This window comes from Sceloporus undulatus, chromosome 6 (genome assembly GCF_019175285.1).
Source record: "Sceloporus undulatus isolate JIND9_A2432 ecotype Alabama chromosome 6, SceUnd_v1.1, whole genome shotgun sequence".
NCBI lineage: Eukaryota > Metazoa > Chordata > Lepidosauria > Squamata > Phrynosomatidae > Sceloporus > Sceloporus undulatus.
Genome location: NC_056527.1, coordinates 46,328,258 through 46,349,190, shown reverse-complemented (window position 1 = coordinate 46,349,190; position 20,933 = coordinate 46,328,258). Strand labels below are relative to the sequence as shown.

Genomic DNA, 20,933 nt, shown 5'->3' with positions numbered 1-20,933 from the left:
ATCATCAATATTTTTTGGAAAGGCAGGAAATAGAATTTGAATATAAATGTATTTATGCCTAGATAAAAATCCAGTGATCTGTCTGCTGTGCTAAACTCTTGTTCAAAAGCTTGTTCAAAATATCTCACTTACACTAATATATATTCTCCTAGTGTTAGGACACAAGTATGTATATATGCTTGTATCCTATTGATAAATATACAGGCTGAGTATCCCTTATCCAGAATTCTGAAATATGAAATACTCGAAAATCCAAACTTTTCCATATAGGTGGCTGAGATAATGATACCTTTGCTTTCTGCTTGCTCAATGGACACAAAATCTGTTTCATGCACAAACATTATTAAAACTATTATGTATAAAATTACCTTCAGATTATGTTTATAAGGTAAACACAAAACATAATGGATCCTGGCCATATAATGCTCCCCCCACAGACATATACAAATTAAGACTCTGCCCACCATTATTTTATTATTGTAGTATTGTTTTTAGATTTTTATCTGTAATTTTAATGGATGGAATTGTTTAATCCTTTTTTTGAGGGGGGAGAAATTGTATATATTGTATTTTTTAAAGGTTGTATGCCGCTTTGATTGTGGAAACAAAAAGCGGGATATAAATTAAAGTTTTATTTATTATTATTTAAATGAATTTCATGTTCAGACTTAGGTCCCATCTCCAAGATATCTCATTATATATATTCAAATATGCCATAGATAAATAAATAAATAAATCCACAATCCAAAACACTTCTGGTCCCAAGCATTTTGGATAAAGGAGACTAAGCATGTAGTTATATAGCTATATACAGAAATATAATTAAGGTAGATATAATTTTATCCTTTTAAACATTGTTTTATTGTACTTATTTTTATTGTGAAAAATCCCATTAAAATTCACTGCTAGAGAGAGGAAAGGTCTCAAAGTAGACTTAATCCCCCACTGGGGGAAAATGGGTCTTCTCCAATTGATTTCAAAGTGTTTGCTCTCTCTATATCTATTCAGCCCTAAAAAAATTATATATACAGTACCATTAAAGTTATTCTAGAAATACAATTCCAACAAGGAGGCTAGATATAAATGACTAGAAAACAAGTCAAGCAAAGAAAGGAATTATTGTAAATGATTACCTCATTGGAATCTATTCCATTATTGACTGACCATGTGGTTTGGAAATATTCAAGCATTCTTTGCTTCAGCTGCTGTGGGAGGTGATGAACCCTTATAAAGTCCTTCAGATCCTTGGTTCTTGTGTGATAAAGGGACCATCTGGAGTACATCCGTTGAATAATAGCAGTCACATTACCAAACACCAAGGCATGCATCAAGGCTGTAAAAACAAGAAAGTATGCTGATACAATAAAAGATATTACTGTCCCCAAAAGGGATGCTGGTGATTTAGTGAAAAATAAATTGTTTGTTAATTATGCCATGTAATATAAAGTGAGCAGCTAATGGTACACAATGGATAAACTTAGTCTGATAGAATCAATAGACTATATCCAATAGTTAGTCTCATCTACAGTGACCGCAGGCTACATCTGCACTACAGAATTAATGCAGTTTGACATTATTTTGATTATGAAGGCTCCGTCCTATGGATTCCTGGGATTTGTAGTTTATTGTAGCACTAGAACACTCTAAAAAGGAAGGCTAAATATAGCACAACTACAAATCCCAGAATTCCATAGCACCGAGCCATGGCAATTAAAGTGGTGTCAAACTGCATTATTTCTGAATGTGAATCAGTTTATGGGAACTTATGGGAATCAATGAAATTTAAATAAGTGTTGGATCAACAAATCCCATCCATTTAATGGAGGGGTTAGAATCTTGTGGCCTTCCAAGTGTTTTGGTCTGTAACTCCTATTTTTGCCCACCAACAACTTATGCTGGCTAGAGCTGCAGTCTAATAATATTACAATCTAACAATATTTGGAAGGCCATATATTTTTTACCCATGATTTACTAGGCCTATAAGTAGCTGAGATTACACAATTGGATTTACAGCAGTGACTCAGTATAGTTTGATGATAAATCAGATTGGAAAATCTCTCATAAATGTGTGTGAAGGTTCATTTTAAAAGACATGAAAGGAGATGTGAGGATATTCAGAAATGCCAATAAAATAGTAGGAAGCAATGGTATGTGGAATACATTTTGAAAAAAGGCTTCACAAGAGAGTGAAATTCACATAATGGCTACAAAACTCAAAATATGCTTGTTCTGCTGCTCTGTAACTTGTACCCATAGCCAGAGTTTCATTTTATCGTGCTACTGATACTTTTGATCTTTTCTAGTTTCATTATAGCTGCCCTTCCAACTCCTAGTCTTTTGTGATTTCTTGACTGTTTCCTCCTTTCTGATTGACTAGGATTTATCAAATGTTAATTCTATCTCCCATAAATCATACATTTTGTATGATTTTTGGGACAATGGTAGGTTAGCACATGTTTTCAGCATCATTTCTGAAACTGCCCTTAGTCTTTTAAGACCTAATGAATGGATTTCAGATTCTGTTTTCCATGAATAAAATGTTATTAAAAGTATATACCAGTAGCACAATCCTATACATATTTAATCCAAAAGAAATACAAAGGGGAATAAATTCTATGTATGTGTATATAAAACTGCAATCCAGGGCTCATTCAACAGCACTGCCTGAATAAAATGTGACACCCTTCTTGAAATTTCTGTGGAGTGTAAGAGACACTTGTATTTATATGCTTTTAAACATTCTCCGATCCCAATTCTTTCATCTCAATTGTTTTATGCACAAACCTTTGTTGTTCTATATGATATTTACGTCTATATTTTTTGCTTCAGAAATCTGATACAGTGGACCCTTGTTATACACTGGGGTTTGGTTCCAAGATCCCATGTGTATAACAAAATCCGTGGATGCTCAAGTCCCATTAAATATAATGACATAGAAAAATGGTGTCCCTTATAAAAAAATGGAAAATTAAGGTTTGATATTTGAAATGTATACTTTTTTTGAACATTTTCAAACCATGTATGCTTGAATCCGTATATAAAAAATCTGTGTATAAGACGGGCCGGCTGCATACAGTTTTCCTTACCTGTTAGGTTTTCTGAATACTCTCAAAAGTTCTAATATTTCTATAAACCTCCCACAACATTTTTCGAAACCATCTTTCTCTTCTCTCTCTCTCTTTGATATATGCTGCTGTTATTCAATTGCCTGTTGTCTCCTTCTTCTATATTATATTACTGACCCAGAGGTTCTTGACAACTGCAATCTGCACAGGCAACTAATACTGGGAAAAACAGCATATGTTTTATATTTCTAGAATACTAGTTATTTAAAAATACTTTAATGTTCTAGATGGTATTCTTTTGGTATATATATAAAAGTGCTAGATCTATTTATAATTTATGTTTGCATTTTAAATATCCACAGTTGCAGTTCAGGATATACGACTGTGATGTTAGTTGTAATTTTGCCATTGATATTCAGTGGGAGGACTGCATTTGTGAGTATCAGACTTTTTATTGACTCTTTCCAAAATTCCTTCTTAGTTTGCAGTGCCAGCCTGCTCAAGAGCTCTATAATAATATTGTTATACATTTTGTTTAATTAACTATAATGAATGTAAAGCACACACACTGTATTCATCTCATTATTAAGAATTTGCTCTTTTTAGAGCTCATTATAATTATAGCTGTAACAGAACAGGGCTATTGATTTGGAGTGCACTCCTAATTGGCCAAGATGGTCACAGGCCTGCTATAAGCTGACACTAAACCAGCTGGAGCTGTGCTGAATCCACATCTCACCCAGTTTACAGATGCTGGAAATTATTTAGGACTATTCTCACCTCAGAAATAGGACACTTAGTAGAAAAAGGATTAATTTGTTCAGTTTCTCATTAATACACATTTAAAAATCAAATTCAATTATATTTGCATTGCAAGGGGAACATTTTAACTATTAAATTTATTTTAAATTGTCTGATTTAAGTTAAATGTCTACATCTTCCATGGATGAAGATGATCTCAATTCTGTTTTGATCCAGAGAGCAAAGGAAACAGATGCATGAATGTTTGAACACTGAATTTATCATCCAGCTCATCAATGACTCTTCTTTTTCTTCCCTGTTCTTGTTCCTTATCTCCTCCCCCCCCCACTTTCTTTAGTTAACTAATTTCCATATAGATTCCAACAAGAGTCCCAGGGTTGACCTGTATCCATTTTGAAAGAAAGGAGGGCAATCTGTATGCAAAGAACCCCCCAACAGACACAGAGCTGCTATTAGTACATGTTAGTTTAGCTCACCCGTTGGTTTAACTAACAGTGCGTGGCCTACACCTGTGGGCTATATTTCAACCTTGGAAGTGACCTGAATTATTATTATAGTCTAATTATGCATCAAAATAAAGATTCCTATAGTCATTTGCATTTATTAAATCACCTGATGGTAAAGTTAATAATTAGACTGTATGGTTTCTTAACTCTGTGGGAGTGGGACGAAATCCTGCATTTTCAGACTACGATGGTGGAGTTCCATTGTCATAGCTATGTCTGACAATGCCACTCTGCAAAACCCTACAGCAGAGCACTGTCCCAACTGAAGGGTTTACAAGGCGCTGTGGATTTGGGTACTGGGAAATGATGTCTGCAAGTGCATCCTGGCGATGGAGTGCATCAAAAACCAAGTAGCTGGTGAGAGCCCTCAGCTCCTGCTGCAAATTCTTCTCTCAATATGTCCTGTGACTGCGAGAGCACCTCAGACATCATTGCCCAGTGCCCTTATCCACAGTGTCTTGGAAACCCTTAAATTAAGACACAGCTTGGCTGAAAAAACAGATTTTCAGAGACATGTTTGATGACCATAAACAAGAATTCCCAAAGTTATGAAGTTGTTAAGCCTGGCTTCCGATCTCATAATTGCTGAACAAGATGCCAACTATATTGTTTTAAATCCCTTTTAAACATAACGGGCTTTGTTTGCAACTATTATTGCACTGAAATTCTCCTTGTGTTGCTTTGTTCAGGTCAAATCCATTTTTGGAAAAAAAATCATTGTCTATTTACCATTTATATTTATCCCCCACTTTTTGTGGGCTGAAACTACACTGCAGAATTGGTACAGTTTGGAGCCACATTAGCTGCCATGGCTTTATGCTGTGGCACTCTGAGATTTGTAGTTTTGTGAGATGTTTAGCTTTCACTGGGAGAGAGCTCTGTGTCACAACAACAAACTATGAATTCCAGGATTCTATAGGATGGATCCCTTACAAGTAAAACTGCATTAATTCTGTAATGTAGCAGCAGCCTTCCAATGATGTCAAAGCGATAGGCATGGCTCTCCCCCACCCTTCTATCCTCACAGAAATTTGGGAACTGAATGAAAATTTCATGTCGGGAGGAGAATTCTTATTGGGGACAATGTTTTTATTCCCCCACATAGGTATACTCTTGTTTCTCTGGATCCTCACTGGACCAGATTCAGACCATTCACAGGCTAGGATCTCCATGGGTAAGATCTCCAGTCCTGGAGAAGTATCACCTAATACAGTACTGCCATTATTGCATCACTGAGACTTGGTGCCTCTGTGGGGCAGGCTTTCACCATCTGCACTTGAAGAATTATGAATGATAGTGATAATGTGGCAACCCACCTATATATTCATTACTGGGGAGTGGCAGAGGAGCATAACCATATAGTTCCTTTTTCCTCTGATAAATGATTGTATAAATTCTTTTACTAGTACTGTATCTCTTTTTGGATAGATTCAGAGCATGGAACAGAGCCACTGAAATCAATGGGACTGAAGTTATTCATGCATTCAGTCATATTGTGGTGCTGCATAGGAAAAACAAAACCTGTTTGCAGAAGCATAACACCCTACTTATTGGCAGCACATAGAGGGATCCATGGTTAGAGTAGAGTGAAAATCATGTCCAGCTTGTGCACCAAGGCAAGTTTTTGAAACGTTCGTATATTGTTGTTGAATACAGGCTCAGAAACTCCCGTATAGAGTCACAGTTAATCTTTATTTGGATGTCTGAAATCAATTTGGAATCATGTTGGTAACTTAGGCTGGTCTAATGTTATGCTAATGTAAAGGAGGGCTTTTGGGGGGGGGGAATGATTTGCAGCAGCAACAGCAACAGCAACAGAGAGATGGCAACAACAACAACAACAAAAACCAACAAAACAAAACAAAACAAAAATTGGAAGGCAGTAGGACTTTCCCCCCTTGACATGGATATGCAGTCTCTGCATATCCTGTAGCCGTTTCACCCCTTCTTTTCTATCCATTCCCACTTTGTCTCCTATTCTTAGAATAGTTAGGCCAGCCTAGAGGATCAAAGCTAAGATCCCTTCCTGATTTAGCATCTAATAAATATAGTGGGGGTGTTGGAAACTTTGTTAAGATCAGCTTTAATGATGTTCAGATAATTAGTGTGAGTCAGCAGGAACTGAATCACATCTACACATCATGTTTCCTGCAGTGAAAAAGGTTTCTGTGACACGGATTCCAGCTTTAAAAAATCCTTTCAGTACTGAGTCTGTATTCCTTTGTTCACCTGTCAAAGAGTATCTAGCCTGTATCTCAGCTACTCATCAGGCAATTATTTAGTATGGGTCATATGTATGGACCTCATTTTTGCAACACCAGGCTCTCTAGAATATGCTCAAAGCCACTAGAAAAAATCCCAGTTTTAAAAATAATTTCTTGTCTGAAAATCATCCCCAAGCCATCCAAATCCTCACAAGCCCATTCTAAAATGTGGTGGTTTTCAGGGTTGGCCTGTCTGTTCGGGCCCTGTATTCTTATTGTATTTGCTATGTAATGTGTTCACTTACCCCCAATCAACATTGTGCAAATAGAGAAAATCTTTTCAGTATCAGTATTGGCTGACACATTGCCAAACCCAACACTGGTGAGGCTGCTGAGCGTGAAGTATAGGGCAGCAATATAGGCACTTCTGAGTGATGGGCCTCCTAATGTATTATTGCCTTGGTATGGAGACTCCAAGCGTTTTCCCAGTTCATGAAGCCAACCTAGAGGCAAAGAAACATGGCCTATGGTGAGTATAAATTTACAATAACATAAATAGTTCATTTCAGTTACAGTTTCAAAATATAGTCACCCCTCTGTTATCGCGGACTTAAAATCCACGGTCTTGAATATTTATGGAGAGGCGACCTCTGTTAATTTCAATGACATGCATCCTGACAGCGCGTGCTCCGCAGGCGCTCATGGGCATACACCCCATTTAAGCCTAGCCTATGGGGCATGAATATTGGTAACTCTCTGTTTTTTTGTGTGGAGGGGAGAGTCTGGAATGGATCCCCCACAAAAACGGAGGGCCGACTGTACTTTAAGACCAAAAGACAGGATTTTTGTTATTTGATGCTGAGCAGGTTTATACAGATTCTGCATCCACAGATTCCACCACCCACAGCTGGAAAATATTCCCCCCACAAAATATTGATTTTGCCATTTTATATAAGGGACACCATTTTATTATGCCATTGTACATGCTGGGACTTGAGCATCCATGGATTTTGGTGTCCCTGGATGCTCCTGGAACCAAACCTCAGTGGATACTAAAGGCCCACTATATGTATCACTATAAGAAATACCTTATTACTGAACTGCAATATAATATAATTCAGAAGAAGGCAAATGAAGTACATAGCTCTAAATCTTGAAGTGAAGACACTTGTGTTGACATTCCCAAAGGAATGAGGGAGAGCTGAGATTAAAACAGAGCTGAAGAGGTGTTCGTACTCTTTTTTTTTTTTTTTGCTGTGATGCAACCCCATAAAAGAAATAATATAGCAGGTAGTCTAACGAAAGTGGAACCATGCTGGAAAAGCTACAGTTCTGGGTATGGACAAAGATGGCTATATCTCCAATGGGGAACTCTTCCAGGTTCTGAAGATGATGGTTGGGAACAATCTCAAAGATGCTCAATTGCAGGAAATCGTAGACAAAACCAAAATAAATGCAGATAAAGATGGTGATGGAAGAATATCCCTTGAGGAATTCGGTGTTGTTGTAGGAGGCCTAGATATCTACAAAAAGATGGTGGTAGATGTGTGACGCTTTAGGACACCACCCAACACTTTTGCTTTCTTCATCTTTGAAGATCTGCTCAAGACGTACAGCAACACTCTCTGTGTATTTAATTAGAAGTATTTTTCTCTGTGAAGCCACATTTTCCAACATGAGCCTCATGAAGCCAACTAAGTGTTGTTGAACTTTTATTCTCTCAATAACTTAAGTGTAGCACTTTAAAGTCTGAAGGACAGCAAGATGGGAAGAGCATATCAGTGTGGTGGAGAAAGGGAAAGGGGTTTGCATTTTAATTTATTTTTCTCATCTTTTATAACAATAAAATATCTGTCTATGTATATGTGTGTGTATTTATATAGAGAGATATATGTAGCTTTTTATATGTAGTAGTTAGGTGGGCTTTAATTTAATATACTTGATTCAGAAACAAACTAGAGCACAAAGTGCCAAGCAGAACATTTAACAGTTCGATATATGGATATACATCTTTACTTTTATGTCACACACACACACACACACACACACACACACACACACACACACATAGTAGTAGTAGAAAATGTAAAGTTTTAAATGGTTGTTAGGTCAACTCTTTCCTTTTTCCTGTGATTATTTCAGAGATTTATATATTGACTGGCCGAGATAGCACTGCTTCCTGTTAATTTACCTTAATTACATTTTTGTAAGGCAGGAAACTTACGTTTGTTTATATATACCTGTTGATATATTACCAGACTGCATCTTTGCTTGCTAGCTTTCAGTACAATTCTACTTAGTAGTATGAGAAAATGTAATTGAATATTCATGCCAAGAACTAGTCCTTGTGTACAAATAGGGTTTACTTATGGCCATTTCATCATTTCACATATTAACTGGATGCAGTTGCACATAGTATACCCTTAGTAATCATCAGTTGTGTTACATTAAGTAAACATAAAACAGTTGAAAGCATTTGCATTTGTTTCTCAGCATGTAGCTTATTTAAGAATTTAGGATTAATAAAATAAATGCCTAGAATTCCCATTGCACAGTGAGACGATAAAATTTACCTTGCCATGACGTTATGTTTCAAGCATATAGTTTCCCATATGCATTTAATGTGGTAGTATAAGTTGCATAGAAAAACTGGTAATGCTTTATATATGTGTAAAATATTCAGTATCTCTGAAGTAATAAATCTCAAGGCAACTGAGTATTTCCCTCTGCTGAGTATTCCCACTGAGCCAAAACCCAACCACAATACAGCAGTCATTCCAAAGCAATCTGCAGCAACAGTAACCAACAACACAAAAAATACAACATACACAGATACTTTTCAAAGAAATGCCCTCATGCAAAGATTCCTTCTCCTCACTCTGAGGACTGGAGAAAAGGCTCCAGGCCCTGAAACCTAGGAACCCTATTCCCATTACATATGTGTGTGTGTAGACCTGGCCTAAACCATTTATGCTTTAATATGCAGCTCAGCAGTATTTAACCTGCTGGTACAAAATTAACTGAGAAATGTATAGCATTTTCCCTAGAAGATCACATCTTCTAAAGCAAGCCTACACCTCCTGCTTCTTTGGGAATACAGCATGAAAGGAAAGCATTAGAAAGAAATAGAAATAAAATGTGGGATATATCTCTAACTCATAGCCTTGGAAACAGGAGTTTCTATGAATTTAAATGACAATCATGTTTGTTGTGTCAATACCATGGTAGACCACATATAAGTGGCTGTTTCCTGCTATACAAATAGATAGAAGCCAAATATTCAGTTTAGGGCATACGGTTTAAAAGGGCTGAATAAATCATATACTGATTGCAACTGTACACTGAATAGCCCGATGCGTATTTGCTTTATGGATCGAAAGGACAATTAGGTCTTATACTGGAAGCATATGTTGTAACAGTATCACAGTGATAGCAATCACAATTAGTCAGACAGTTCTTGTGATGACATTAAGGAATCCATTTTAATCAGAAGAACAGCAATGGGTGAATTATGTGTGGGTTCAGCTTCACCACTACCAAATTAAAGTTAAGCTGTGAACCAGTCCTAGAATACATTGTTGTCAGCTGCCTTCGAGTCGACCTTGACTCATAGAATCATAAAATCATAGAGTTGGAAGGGACCACAGGGGCCATCAAGTCCAATCCCCTGCCAAGCAAGAACACCAATCCAAGTATCCCCAATCATCCTCCATTTAAAAATTTCCAAAGAAGGACACTCCACCACACTCTGAAGCAGCATATTCCACTGTCAAACAGCTCTTCTTGTCAAGAAGTTTTTCCTAATATTTAGGTGGAATCTCTTTTCCTGTAGTTTGAATCCATTCTTCTTTGTCCTAGTCTCTGGAGCTGTGGAAAACAAGCCTGTTCTCTCTTTGATATGGCAACCCTTCAAATGTTTATTACATTCCCTCTTAACCTTCTTTTCATCAGACTAAGCATTCCCAGCTCCCTAAGCCACTCCTCACAAGGCATGGATTCCAGACCTTTCACCTTCCAGAGCGACACATAATGACCCTGTGATTGAGACTTCTCCAAGCTCTGCTATCCTCTACTTCTCTGTTCAGGTCCTGTAGGCTCAGCCCCATGGTCTCCCTGATTGAGTCTATCCATCTGACATGCATTCTTCCTCTCTTTCTACTTCCCTCGACCTTCCCTAGCATCATTGACTTGTCTAATGAGTCATGCCTTCTCATGATGTAGCCAAAGTATGAGAGCCTCAATTTAGTCATCCCGTCTTCCAGGGAGATTTCAGGCTTGATTTGTTCTAGGACCCAATTGTTTGTCTTTTTGACCATCCATAGTATCCTCAGCACGCTTGTCCAGCACCACATCTCAAATGAATTTTTCCCCCCTATGTGCTTTCTTCACTGTCCTGCTCTCACATCATAATGGGGAATACAATGGCTTAGATGATTCTAACTTTAGTGTTCAGCTGTATATCTTTATACTTTAGGATTTTGTCTAGTTCTTTCATAGCTGCCCTTCTCCTTCCAAATCCTTTTCTGATTTCTTGACTGCAGTCTCCATTCTGATCAGTGTTTGATCCAAGGTATGGGCAATCTTAACTATTTCAATTTCTTAATTAGCCTAAAATATGCTGGTTGCCAAATGGGCAAAAATGACTGCCTGTTGGTGCAGTGCATACTGCCAGGGTCTAAAGTGTTTAAATTAATTTTGCTAAAAGTATGCTCTTCTGTCATAGCTATTCTAAAGAGACATGAATGCTGCTTCTACACATGTCTCTTTAAAATCGCTTTGTCACGATTCCTCTCTATATCTCATACTTTCTTTTTAATTTTTTTATTACAATTATTATTAATACAGTAAAAATAAGATTCAAACTTAGTATACATATAATTTTTTTGTTACTGTAACAGTATTCTTCAAATACTTCCATATGCTACTTTCTATTATACAGATTTCCTTCCCTTATCATGTGTTCCCCTTGCCTCACTAATTGAGTCTAGCCATCTGGCTTGCAGTCTTTCTTTTTTCTACTATCCCCAACCTTTCAATGCTCAGTTGTATATCTTTGCCCTCAACCTTTCCTAGCATTATTGTATTTTCTAATGAATCATGCCTGTTGGCGCGCTTGTGTGACCTGAAGTGCACTATGCTGAAGCTTTGCACCTGGACAAACACCAAAAGAAGCCACACTGAGCTTCTCCCACTCACAGAAGTAGCAAACAAGATTGCACACTGAAGTCTCACAAGGAGGCTTTTACTTTTCCTTCCAATATTTTCAGATTTCATTCTCACCGACAGTCTCTCGCAATATACACAACACCATCCACCCACACTGTACACTGAGGCTCCTCCCTTATATACATTTGTTATCAGTACGCTGATGACACCCAAATATGCTTCTCAATGTCCCCATCTGTTACAGTGACTAAGGATGACAGCTCCCCTCTGAATCCTTGTCTTGAGTCGGTAATGGGCTGGATGAGGAAAAACAAACTCAGGCTGAATCCAGAGAAAATGGAGGTACTTGCCATAGGATCCTTAGGTCCAGGGAAGGAAATTTGTCAGCCACTCCTAGACCCCCGTCACACTTCCCCTGAAGGATGAAGTTCGCAGTTTGGGAGTACTTCTGGATCCGTCTCTATGTTTGTCATCTTAAGTAGATGCGACGGCCAGAAGTGCTTGGTATCAACTTTGGTTGATACGTCGACTGCGACCCTACCTCAACCGAAAGGACCTTGAAGCTGTAGTACATGCTCTGGTAATCTCTCGTCTTGATTTCTGCAATGCGCTCTACATGGGGCTACCCTTGTATTAAGTTCGGAAGCTCCAATTAGTGCAAAATGTGGCAGCCAGGTTGGTCACCAGATCCTTGAGATTTGACCACATAATACCTATTCTGAAAGATCTATACTGGCTTCCAATTAGCTTCCGGGTACAATACAAGGTGTTGGTTATTACCTTTAAAGCCCTTCATGGCTTGGGCACAAGTTATTTACGGGAACGCATCTCCCTATACAATACGCCCCGCACTCTTAGAACAAATGGGAAGAAATTGTTAGAGATACCAGCAATTAAATATGTTTCTAGTTCCCAAAAAGCATTTAGTATAGCTGCCCCCCACACTATGGAATGGACTCCCAGAGGAGATCCGCCTTGCTACATCCCTGGAAACTTTCAGCAAGGCGGCTAAGACAGAGCTTTTTCGACGTGCATACCCACCTGACCTTCTATGAATTACAGACTGTTTCTGTATGGAACGAGAGCATCTGACCTCATGATAGTTGATTTTATGTTTTTAACTGTGGTTTTAGCTTGTGTGACAATAATATTGTAAGGTTTTAATTGTATTTTTGAAACTCTGTTGTGATCCCACCTCAATCCAATTGGGAGAGGCGGGAAGATATAAATAAACTCTATCATCATCATCATCATCATCATCATCATCATCATCATCATCATCAATCAGCATCATCATCATCCTCCTCCTCCTTTGGCATTTAGTGATGGTGTGGTGCCTTCTCATGATGTGGCCAAAGTATGACAGCCTCAATTGATCACCTTGGCTTCTAGGGTTTTTTCTGGCTTGAATGACTCATTCGTTTGCTATTTTAGCTTTTCACAGTATCCTCAGCACATTTTTCTAGAACATCTCAAATAAGGTATAATTTTATTCACTTTTTTCAGTGTCCAGCTCTCAGATCCATACATAGTGATGGGGAATACCATGGCTATTCTAACTTTAGTGCTCAGTTGTATATCTCTGCCCTTTAATATATTGCCTAGTTATATCATGGCTGCCCTTCCCATTCCTAATCTTCTTATTTCTTGGCTTCAGTCTCTGTTATGCTCAATGTCCAAAGTACTGTACAAGAAATCTTTAACTATATTGATTTCCTCATTGTCTAGGTTGAATTTCTCTGTGGTCCTTCTTTTTGTTTTCTTTATGTTCGGCATTAAGCCTGCCTTTGTACTTTCTTCCTTGACTTTCCTCAGTAGTCATTCCAAGTCCATTATGTTTTCTACTAGTAATATGGTGCCATCCAGATATCTTAAGCTTGTTGATGTTCTTTCCTCCTATCTTCACTCTTCCTCCTAAATCTAAGCCTGCTCTTCATATGATGTTTTTTGCATATGTTGAACAAGTAGGGTGACAGAATTCTCCCTTGCCTGACCCTCTTGCCAAATGAGAACCATTCTGTTTCTCCATATTCTATTCTGACAGTGGTCTCTTTTCCTGTGTATAGATTTCCCATCAGGACTATCAAATGTAGTGGGACTCATGTGTCTTTGAGAACATTTCATAGTTTCCTGTGATCAATGCAGTCAAAGACTTTGCTATAGTCTATAAAAAGCACATGCTGATTTGCTTTTGGAATTCCTTGGTGCATTCCATTAGCCATTGTATGTTTGTAATGTGATCCCTAGTGGCTCTACCTTTCCTGAACTCATACTAGGCAAATACATATGGCTGATCACAAAGTTGTGTATTATCTAATGGGACTCAAATGAAGACTATAGTATGGTTCATCAGCTATTTCAGGTTGGATTTCTGAATGCATATTTATGAACCAATTTTTTTATCAAACATAATATTAAGACTTGTTTGTGCAAGTTCAGGACCAATTAGCAAACACAGGCTTTCCCCACAAAACAAATGCTTTTGTTCCATTTTGCATTATGCAGACCATGGCACGTGAAACAGATTTTGAGGATTGTAGGTTCTACCAAACTCTCCCCCCTTAAAATCCTAAGTGAAATCATTTACATGATAATAAAGATACTTTACCTATATGTTTTTGTTTCATCTGCTCCTTTATGGGTTAGAGGAGGTATTGGAATGATGTAAATCAAATATTGGCTGCAAATTCCTTTAGCAGCAACAAATTTGAATAAATGACAAATCACATACTCACTTTATGTGCGCTGTATTCTGGAAATGAATTTGAAGCCTTTCTAATTTATATTTCTATAGAGAGTTAAAAATATGTTGAGGACCTGAAACATTAAAGGGATATACAGGGTTTGGTGCTGTCCCTGCCCACTATTACATAAATGAAGTAGGAATAGACATCTGCAAGAAGGAAGTCTATGTGCATATATTTCTACATGCATTGATTTCTCTGGGGATCTAAAATAGTCATCACACAGGATTTCATATTCACTGGAAAGCTGCCTACACAGATATATTTCCTCTCAATGGATGCTCTTGTCAGGCATCAATGGTGGTGGGAAATGAATATTCTCAGTGACCATGCTATTGAGTTTTTATTGTTGTTTTAAATCACACAGATTCCCTTCCTGTGTATAATGTGAATGAGACTAAAATCAAGTTAGACATGCATTCTAAACATGATGGAAATATTCTGAACATGAATTCACTGCATTGCAAGACGAGACTCAGGGCACAAAATATGTCCATTGATTTTTTTTATTTGATTTCTTTCCTTTTCAGCTAACAAACTGCAACTGGCTAACACCCATAATTTATTCATAGACTGAAAGTGTGGAGAAAAACAAGTCCTAGCTTATATCCAGCTACAGCAAACATTAGAATCAATGAGGTTTACTTAAAATGTTGACTCGCCATATAACAACAGATTCTACTCTGATTGGGATTACCGAAAGGATTCAGGCCCCACTAAAATGACTATACAACAGAGAGGTTACCTAAATTTTAATGTTGCAATTCATGGCAGATTTTGTATCCAGATTTTAAGAAGTTATTTTAGTGCAGGTTTGCATTTCTCCAGGATCTTATTTTTTTAAAAAAAATGCTAGTATAATAGAGGTATTGATGTTTTACAGTAACAAAAGAAGGATGGATGACCAAATGCTTCTGCAGATTTAGGGGATTATTAAATTTGCTTTTGAAAATCTTATCCAAAATGAACTGTAGGTATAGGGATGATTCTGATTCCTGGTTGGTTTGACTGTCTCTGGGAATTGTTCCAACATTAGATAAAATATGAATGTGTTCTGGAATTTGACAGGTGATGAAGACAGCATTTACAGTCAGCAATAAAAACATTTCACTATTTTACAAGTTGTTTTCTGCTTTTAAACTCAATCTGCCTACATTTTGATTCATGCATCTCATTATCAATAGCTCAAGTGGGCCAGGGACAGCAGGATACAAAGAACCATCTACATCAAATGTAAATAAATTCTTCTTCTAGCTGCTTGGTGCATTCAGTAAGAGGGTAAGAAGGCCCAAAGAACCTGTGACACATGCAACCCACAGTATGATAAAATGAAGCAAGTGCATATTGTTGTTATTTTTTCTTCCTATGCAGAGCTTAGAAAGAGGACTAATCATGCTTTTTTGTTCCTTTGTTCTTTCCAGAGCTTGGAATAGTTATTTTTCTTACACTATAATTTCTGGAACTCCTTATCCAGTATGGCCAGTGGCACTGCTGGCCAGGGGATTCTGGGAATTGTAACCCAGAAGTAACCTTTTCAAGCTCTTTTTTTTTTTAAGGCAAACCCAAAGAGCACCAGGGCTCCATATTATCCCCACCAGGAACATAAGATTGTATAGTAGCATGTTCAGGGTCACATCCTGGCATGCTTGGAATTAGGAGTGTTTTGCTTAGTTATTTATTTTGGATTTTAGAATACATGTATTTGCATATACATACATAATGAGATATCTTGGAGATGGGACCCAGGTCTAAACATAATTTTTATGCACCTTATTCATATAGCCTGAAGGCAATTTTATACAATATTTTAAATAATTTTGTGCATATTTAGTGTATATTCAACCATCAGAAAGTGAAGGTGTCACTTACTCAGCCACACATTAAAAAAACTTTTACTTTTTGAAATATTTCAAATTTCGGAATTCTAAAGGGAGATTCAACCTGTATTTCCCTCCACAAATGTTTCTGGAGTTGGGGCATAGGCATAACATTAGAACATGGTGACTCATATAAAGATTTATCAAAGGGTCTCATAAAGACCAGAAATACAGCTGCCACTTTTAAGATTTACTATTAATTTGCAATCTTATACCGAGCTCCTAAAAAATAAATGTGACTGAATTAAATGGGACTTAATCCTCTGAGCCTCTGAAAATTATTGAAAATAAAAGTATTGAGTGAAAAGGGGGGTGGGGATGCCAAGGATCTGTATTGTAAAAACTCGGCTGCATTCTATAATGTCTGTTTAGTAAAATGTGATCATGGTTTCCAGGTCTGCTAACATATGGCAGATCTCCTCCGAAGCAATGAGAATGATAGCAAATAAGAGAACAATGCAAGTAGGTCAGCCACAGGTAGCCACTCAAGTTTCTCCATTTTCTATCCAAGCACTCTGCTGCTAGGTTGCCAAAGATGAATTGCTGTTTCCTCATGACAATGTAAAATGGATTTAAAAAAAAATACAGCAAGAACACTACTTGCAGTCTCTTTAGAAAAAGCAAACTGATGAATGTGGTTGATGTACACTTGAAATACTAATACTTTTGGCAAAATTGCTAGTTTCTCAAAATTATAAAGAAACAAATTTTGTTAGATTGCCCAAGAAATGAAAACTGTCAGATATGATTTTTTAATTGCTTTGAACTGCTTTTTCTGCCAGGTGTTTGTGATTTCTTTATTGGTTCATGCTGAATAACATTTCTCAAGTACAAATACTTAGGTAAAGAAAGGATAGTCCCATCATGTATTGTTGTTCTCCATTTGGTCCATAAAATAGGATGTATCTGTAAAATAATATAGCTGCTCTAGCTTCAAGCATTATGGTTGTTTATGATGTCTTGTTCTTTCATTTTGTCTTCATTATACTTCTCCAGATACATACAGTATATCTTTGAATTTTCGAATAGAAAAACAAATTTTATTGCCTTTATTTTACTCCCTTTGTACCTGGTAAGCTCACGATCATTGGGGGGGGGGGGGGGAGGCCTACTTTATACTTAACATAGATCCTTCCTCTGCATCCCGTCACACCAACAGATCACCCTCAAAATGTTACCTTCCTTTTCCTGCATTTTTAAAAAATCAAATAAGCTCTGCCTCATGAAGTAGCTGGAGAACATTGATGTCTAGTGTGATTAATTTTATTCCTTTGGGTGGTTGTGATAAGGTATCACCACCACACACAGACTTTGGAAATGATGTATCTCTTCATTCGTGAGATATGATATTTTTTTCTAATCTATCTTTTCTAATGATACATTAATATTTCTCTTTTAAAGAAGTGCCAAACAGAAAGAGCAGCAGCAGTATTACTCTAGTTACAACTCTGTTTTTATTCTCTTTCTTTTTTTATAGGCTCTTAACCCTATAAAACTCTCATTTTGACAGTTTTGAATACTGCTACTCATACTTTTTTTCTATTTGTTTTGGATAGTGTAGCAACTATCTGTTGTTCTCCTTGCATTTTTTTTCTCCTTTCCTATATATAAGTTTTTTCATTTGATTACTTCTTTCATCATCATCATCATCATCATCATCATCATCATCATCATCATCATCATCATCATCTCAGTTATTGGATAAAGTGGTTTACAAATTATTAAAAGGTGTACAGATTAAAGTCCATGGGCAAATGTCATTTTATATGTGTATGTGTATAATGTATATTATAATTCCAAATTTAAAAATAGATTGTTTTGGATAGTATTGCTAACTCTGCTCATTATGCTTCCTAATTATCAGTTGTTTCTCAGGGTAGGAGTAGAAATAGAATTTTATCCTAGAAACACAAGTGCCTGCCCTAAAGGATATATTCAAAATTCATCTCCAGAATTGCTGATAAGAATTACTGGTGACTGCAGAAGCATTAATGAAGGAGCTGGTGGATGTTTCTGGTTTCATTACCATCACTCTTGGGGGGGCGGGAAATCAACCATTAAAATCTCTTTGTCAATATGTTGAAAATATGTAGTGGTTTGTGCATTGCATTACAGCTCTGGAGACCAAGGTTCAATTCCCTGCTAGGCCATGGAAACCCACTGGGTGACCTTGGGTGAATCACATATTTTCAGCCTAGGGTCAACCATGAGTCGGAAGCAACTTTAAGGTACATAACAATAGGAAGAACAACATCAAGAATATGATTACAATGATCACAGTAAATATTTTTGCCTAGTGGCTGCTTTGAGGATCTTGACTGAAAAGATGTATATAAAAATATACAGTGCAATTCTTTGTATGTCTGCTGCAAAAAAATCACACTGATCTCAATGGAGTTTACTTCCAGATAAAGATACATAGCATGGGGAAAATGATCCCAAACCATCTAGGGAGACTGTTTGTTGTTCCCCAGGATAGGACTGGAAAGAATATTTGAAGACTTAAAATCAGTTATTGCCTGAAATTGTTTTCCTGTCCCACCTTATTCCTTGCATGGCTCTTGGAAGTAAAAGCTATGACCATCAAACTTCTCAGGGAATGGCATTGGTGAATGAAGCCTGTTTCCTAGCCAAAGTGCCAAAGTGCCAAAGGGAGAAACTCCACCTGGTCCTTTGTCCAAGGACCTGATGTTAATGTGAAAAGACATGGTAATGCCTCTAGAATCTGCCCTCCACTGATTTTAGTTCCCCCAACTCTGGAATATAACTATTAAGTCAGCTATCTTAAGCACACTTATTATTGAGTAAATTCTATTGGGACTTGCTGCAGAGAATAAACAAATATAGGGTATAACTAAAGAGGTGGCTAAGGAAGGATTGTGGCCTGGTTTTGGAAGTCCACCATTTTTCAAGGCTTCTCTTCTTTGAGATCAGATTCTCTCTATATATTAATTCATAGTTTGCATTCAAGGAGAAATAACATTACAACATGTTTATAGTATGTGGGCTGTGTCTATGTCTGTGTCATAATTTAATCTCTACTGAGGCCTTCTGTTTGAATTTTTTTTAAAAAAGTTTTATTAAACCTAGAAAATCCCTAAAGAATAAATGTAAAGAGGTGACAAAGAAGAACAATGTCTTATCAACAAAAACATTTTGCAATTGCAATTGGAGTTAATTTAACTACACTGGATCTTGATAAGAAAAAGTCTCTCTCTCTCTCTCTCTCTCTCTCTCTCTCTCTATATATATATATATATATATATATATATATATATATATATATATATCACAGCCTTGCTTCTCTTTGAAAACAAGGAGTGTGCCAATGGGAGATTTTATTTATTTATTTTTTAATTTAAACTACTGAAAGATTCCACAGGAGAGACTTCTGCAGTCTCAAAAGGGTTTGGGGAGTGGAAATCAGCTCCTAGATCCTGTAATTTTACTTACCCCTGTTGTGGACAGTACAAGGATAAATTAGATGATTGATAAAACTCTCCAAACAGTTAAGGACAGAGTAAAAGCAAAAGTATAAGGTGGCAGGGATAAGGTCAGAACACCAAATGAAGTGTTCAGTGATTTGCGCATAGGGACAAAGAGAACTATTTTAATAATCAGTTGAATGAAACAGAAACTAACAAAAAACAGACAAAGAGACAGCTTCTACAAAATCTGAGAAATCAAAACAAAATTTAAAACAAGACTAGAGTTGCCATATGAACAGTAGTGGAAAATATTATACAATCAAGGTAAAATAAAAAGGATGACGGAAGCAATACACTGGGAGACTATATGAAAAAGATGAAAGGATGGCAGATTTGTTCAAGGAAGAACCTTTTGACAATGAACCAACAATTTTAAAAAGTGAAGTGGAATCTGTTCTCAAAGCAATATGGAGAAATAAAACACAAGGAACAGATGGTATATCAATAGAGCTATTTTAAGCTATAGAGATGGAATCCATCCAAATTCTAACAAAATCTGTCAACAAATATGGAAAACAAATAAGGCCCACAGATTGAAGATGCACAATATATATTCTAATTTCCAAATACAGGACACTGTGGAATGTAGTAATAATCAGATCACAGTATTATTCTCTTATGCAAGTAAAGTGATGTATAAAATTTTACAACAGACTTTTACCATATATCAAGTGAGAAATATTTGATGTCCAAGCTAGGTTCAGAAAAGGAAGAAACACTAGACATGATATTGCTAACTTATATTGGCTAACAGAACACACCAAAGGATTTCAGAGGAAGGAAAAAAACCCTGTGGAAAATTGTTTAACAAATACAGTAGCTGCATGCTTGGCAAGAATCTTCAAAGTTAAAATCAACCTGTGCTCTATAGATTATAGCAAAGCATTTGATTGCCAATTGGCAAAGAGGGTTAGACAAGGATGCATTTTATCATCCTATCTATTTAATTTAAAAGCAGAACATATAATGTGCAAAGTAAGAATAGACTTGGAGGAAAGAGGTGTGAAAACTGGTGGAACGATCAGCAATTTAAGATATACAGATGATCATGTTACTGGCACCACAGCTATGGCACTCTTTTGAGGGCGCCAAAAGGAGCCTTGGCATGAGGTTGCCACAGC

General features: G+C 36.9%; 1 protein-coding gene across 3 annotated transcripts in view; it reads right to left on the bottom strand.

Moving 5' to 3' along the window:
• Nucleotides 1–20,933, bottom strand: part of KCNH8 (potassium voltage-gated channel subfamily H member 8) — a 214,237-nt gene that overhangs the window by 42,469 nt on the left and 150,835 nt on the right. For 2 of the 3 annotated variants that reach the window (XM_042477363.1, XM_042477361.1), the window contains exons 8-9: nt 6,843–7,040; nt 1,134–1,333 (exon numbers count right to left, since the gene is read on the bottom strand). In XM_042477363.1, coding sequence (XP_042333297.1) covers nt 1,134–1,333; nt 6,843–7,040 — 398 coding nt within the window. The remainder of the gene's footprint in view (nt 1–1,133; nt 1,334–6,842; nt 7,041–20,933) is intronic. The other variant, XM_042477362.1, reaches the window with a different exon arrangement.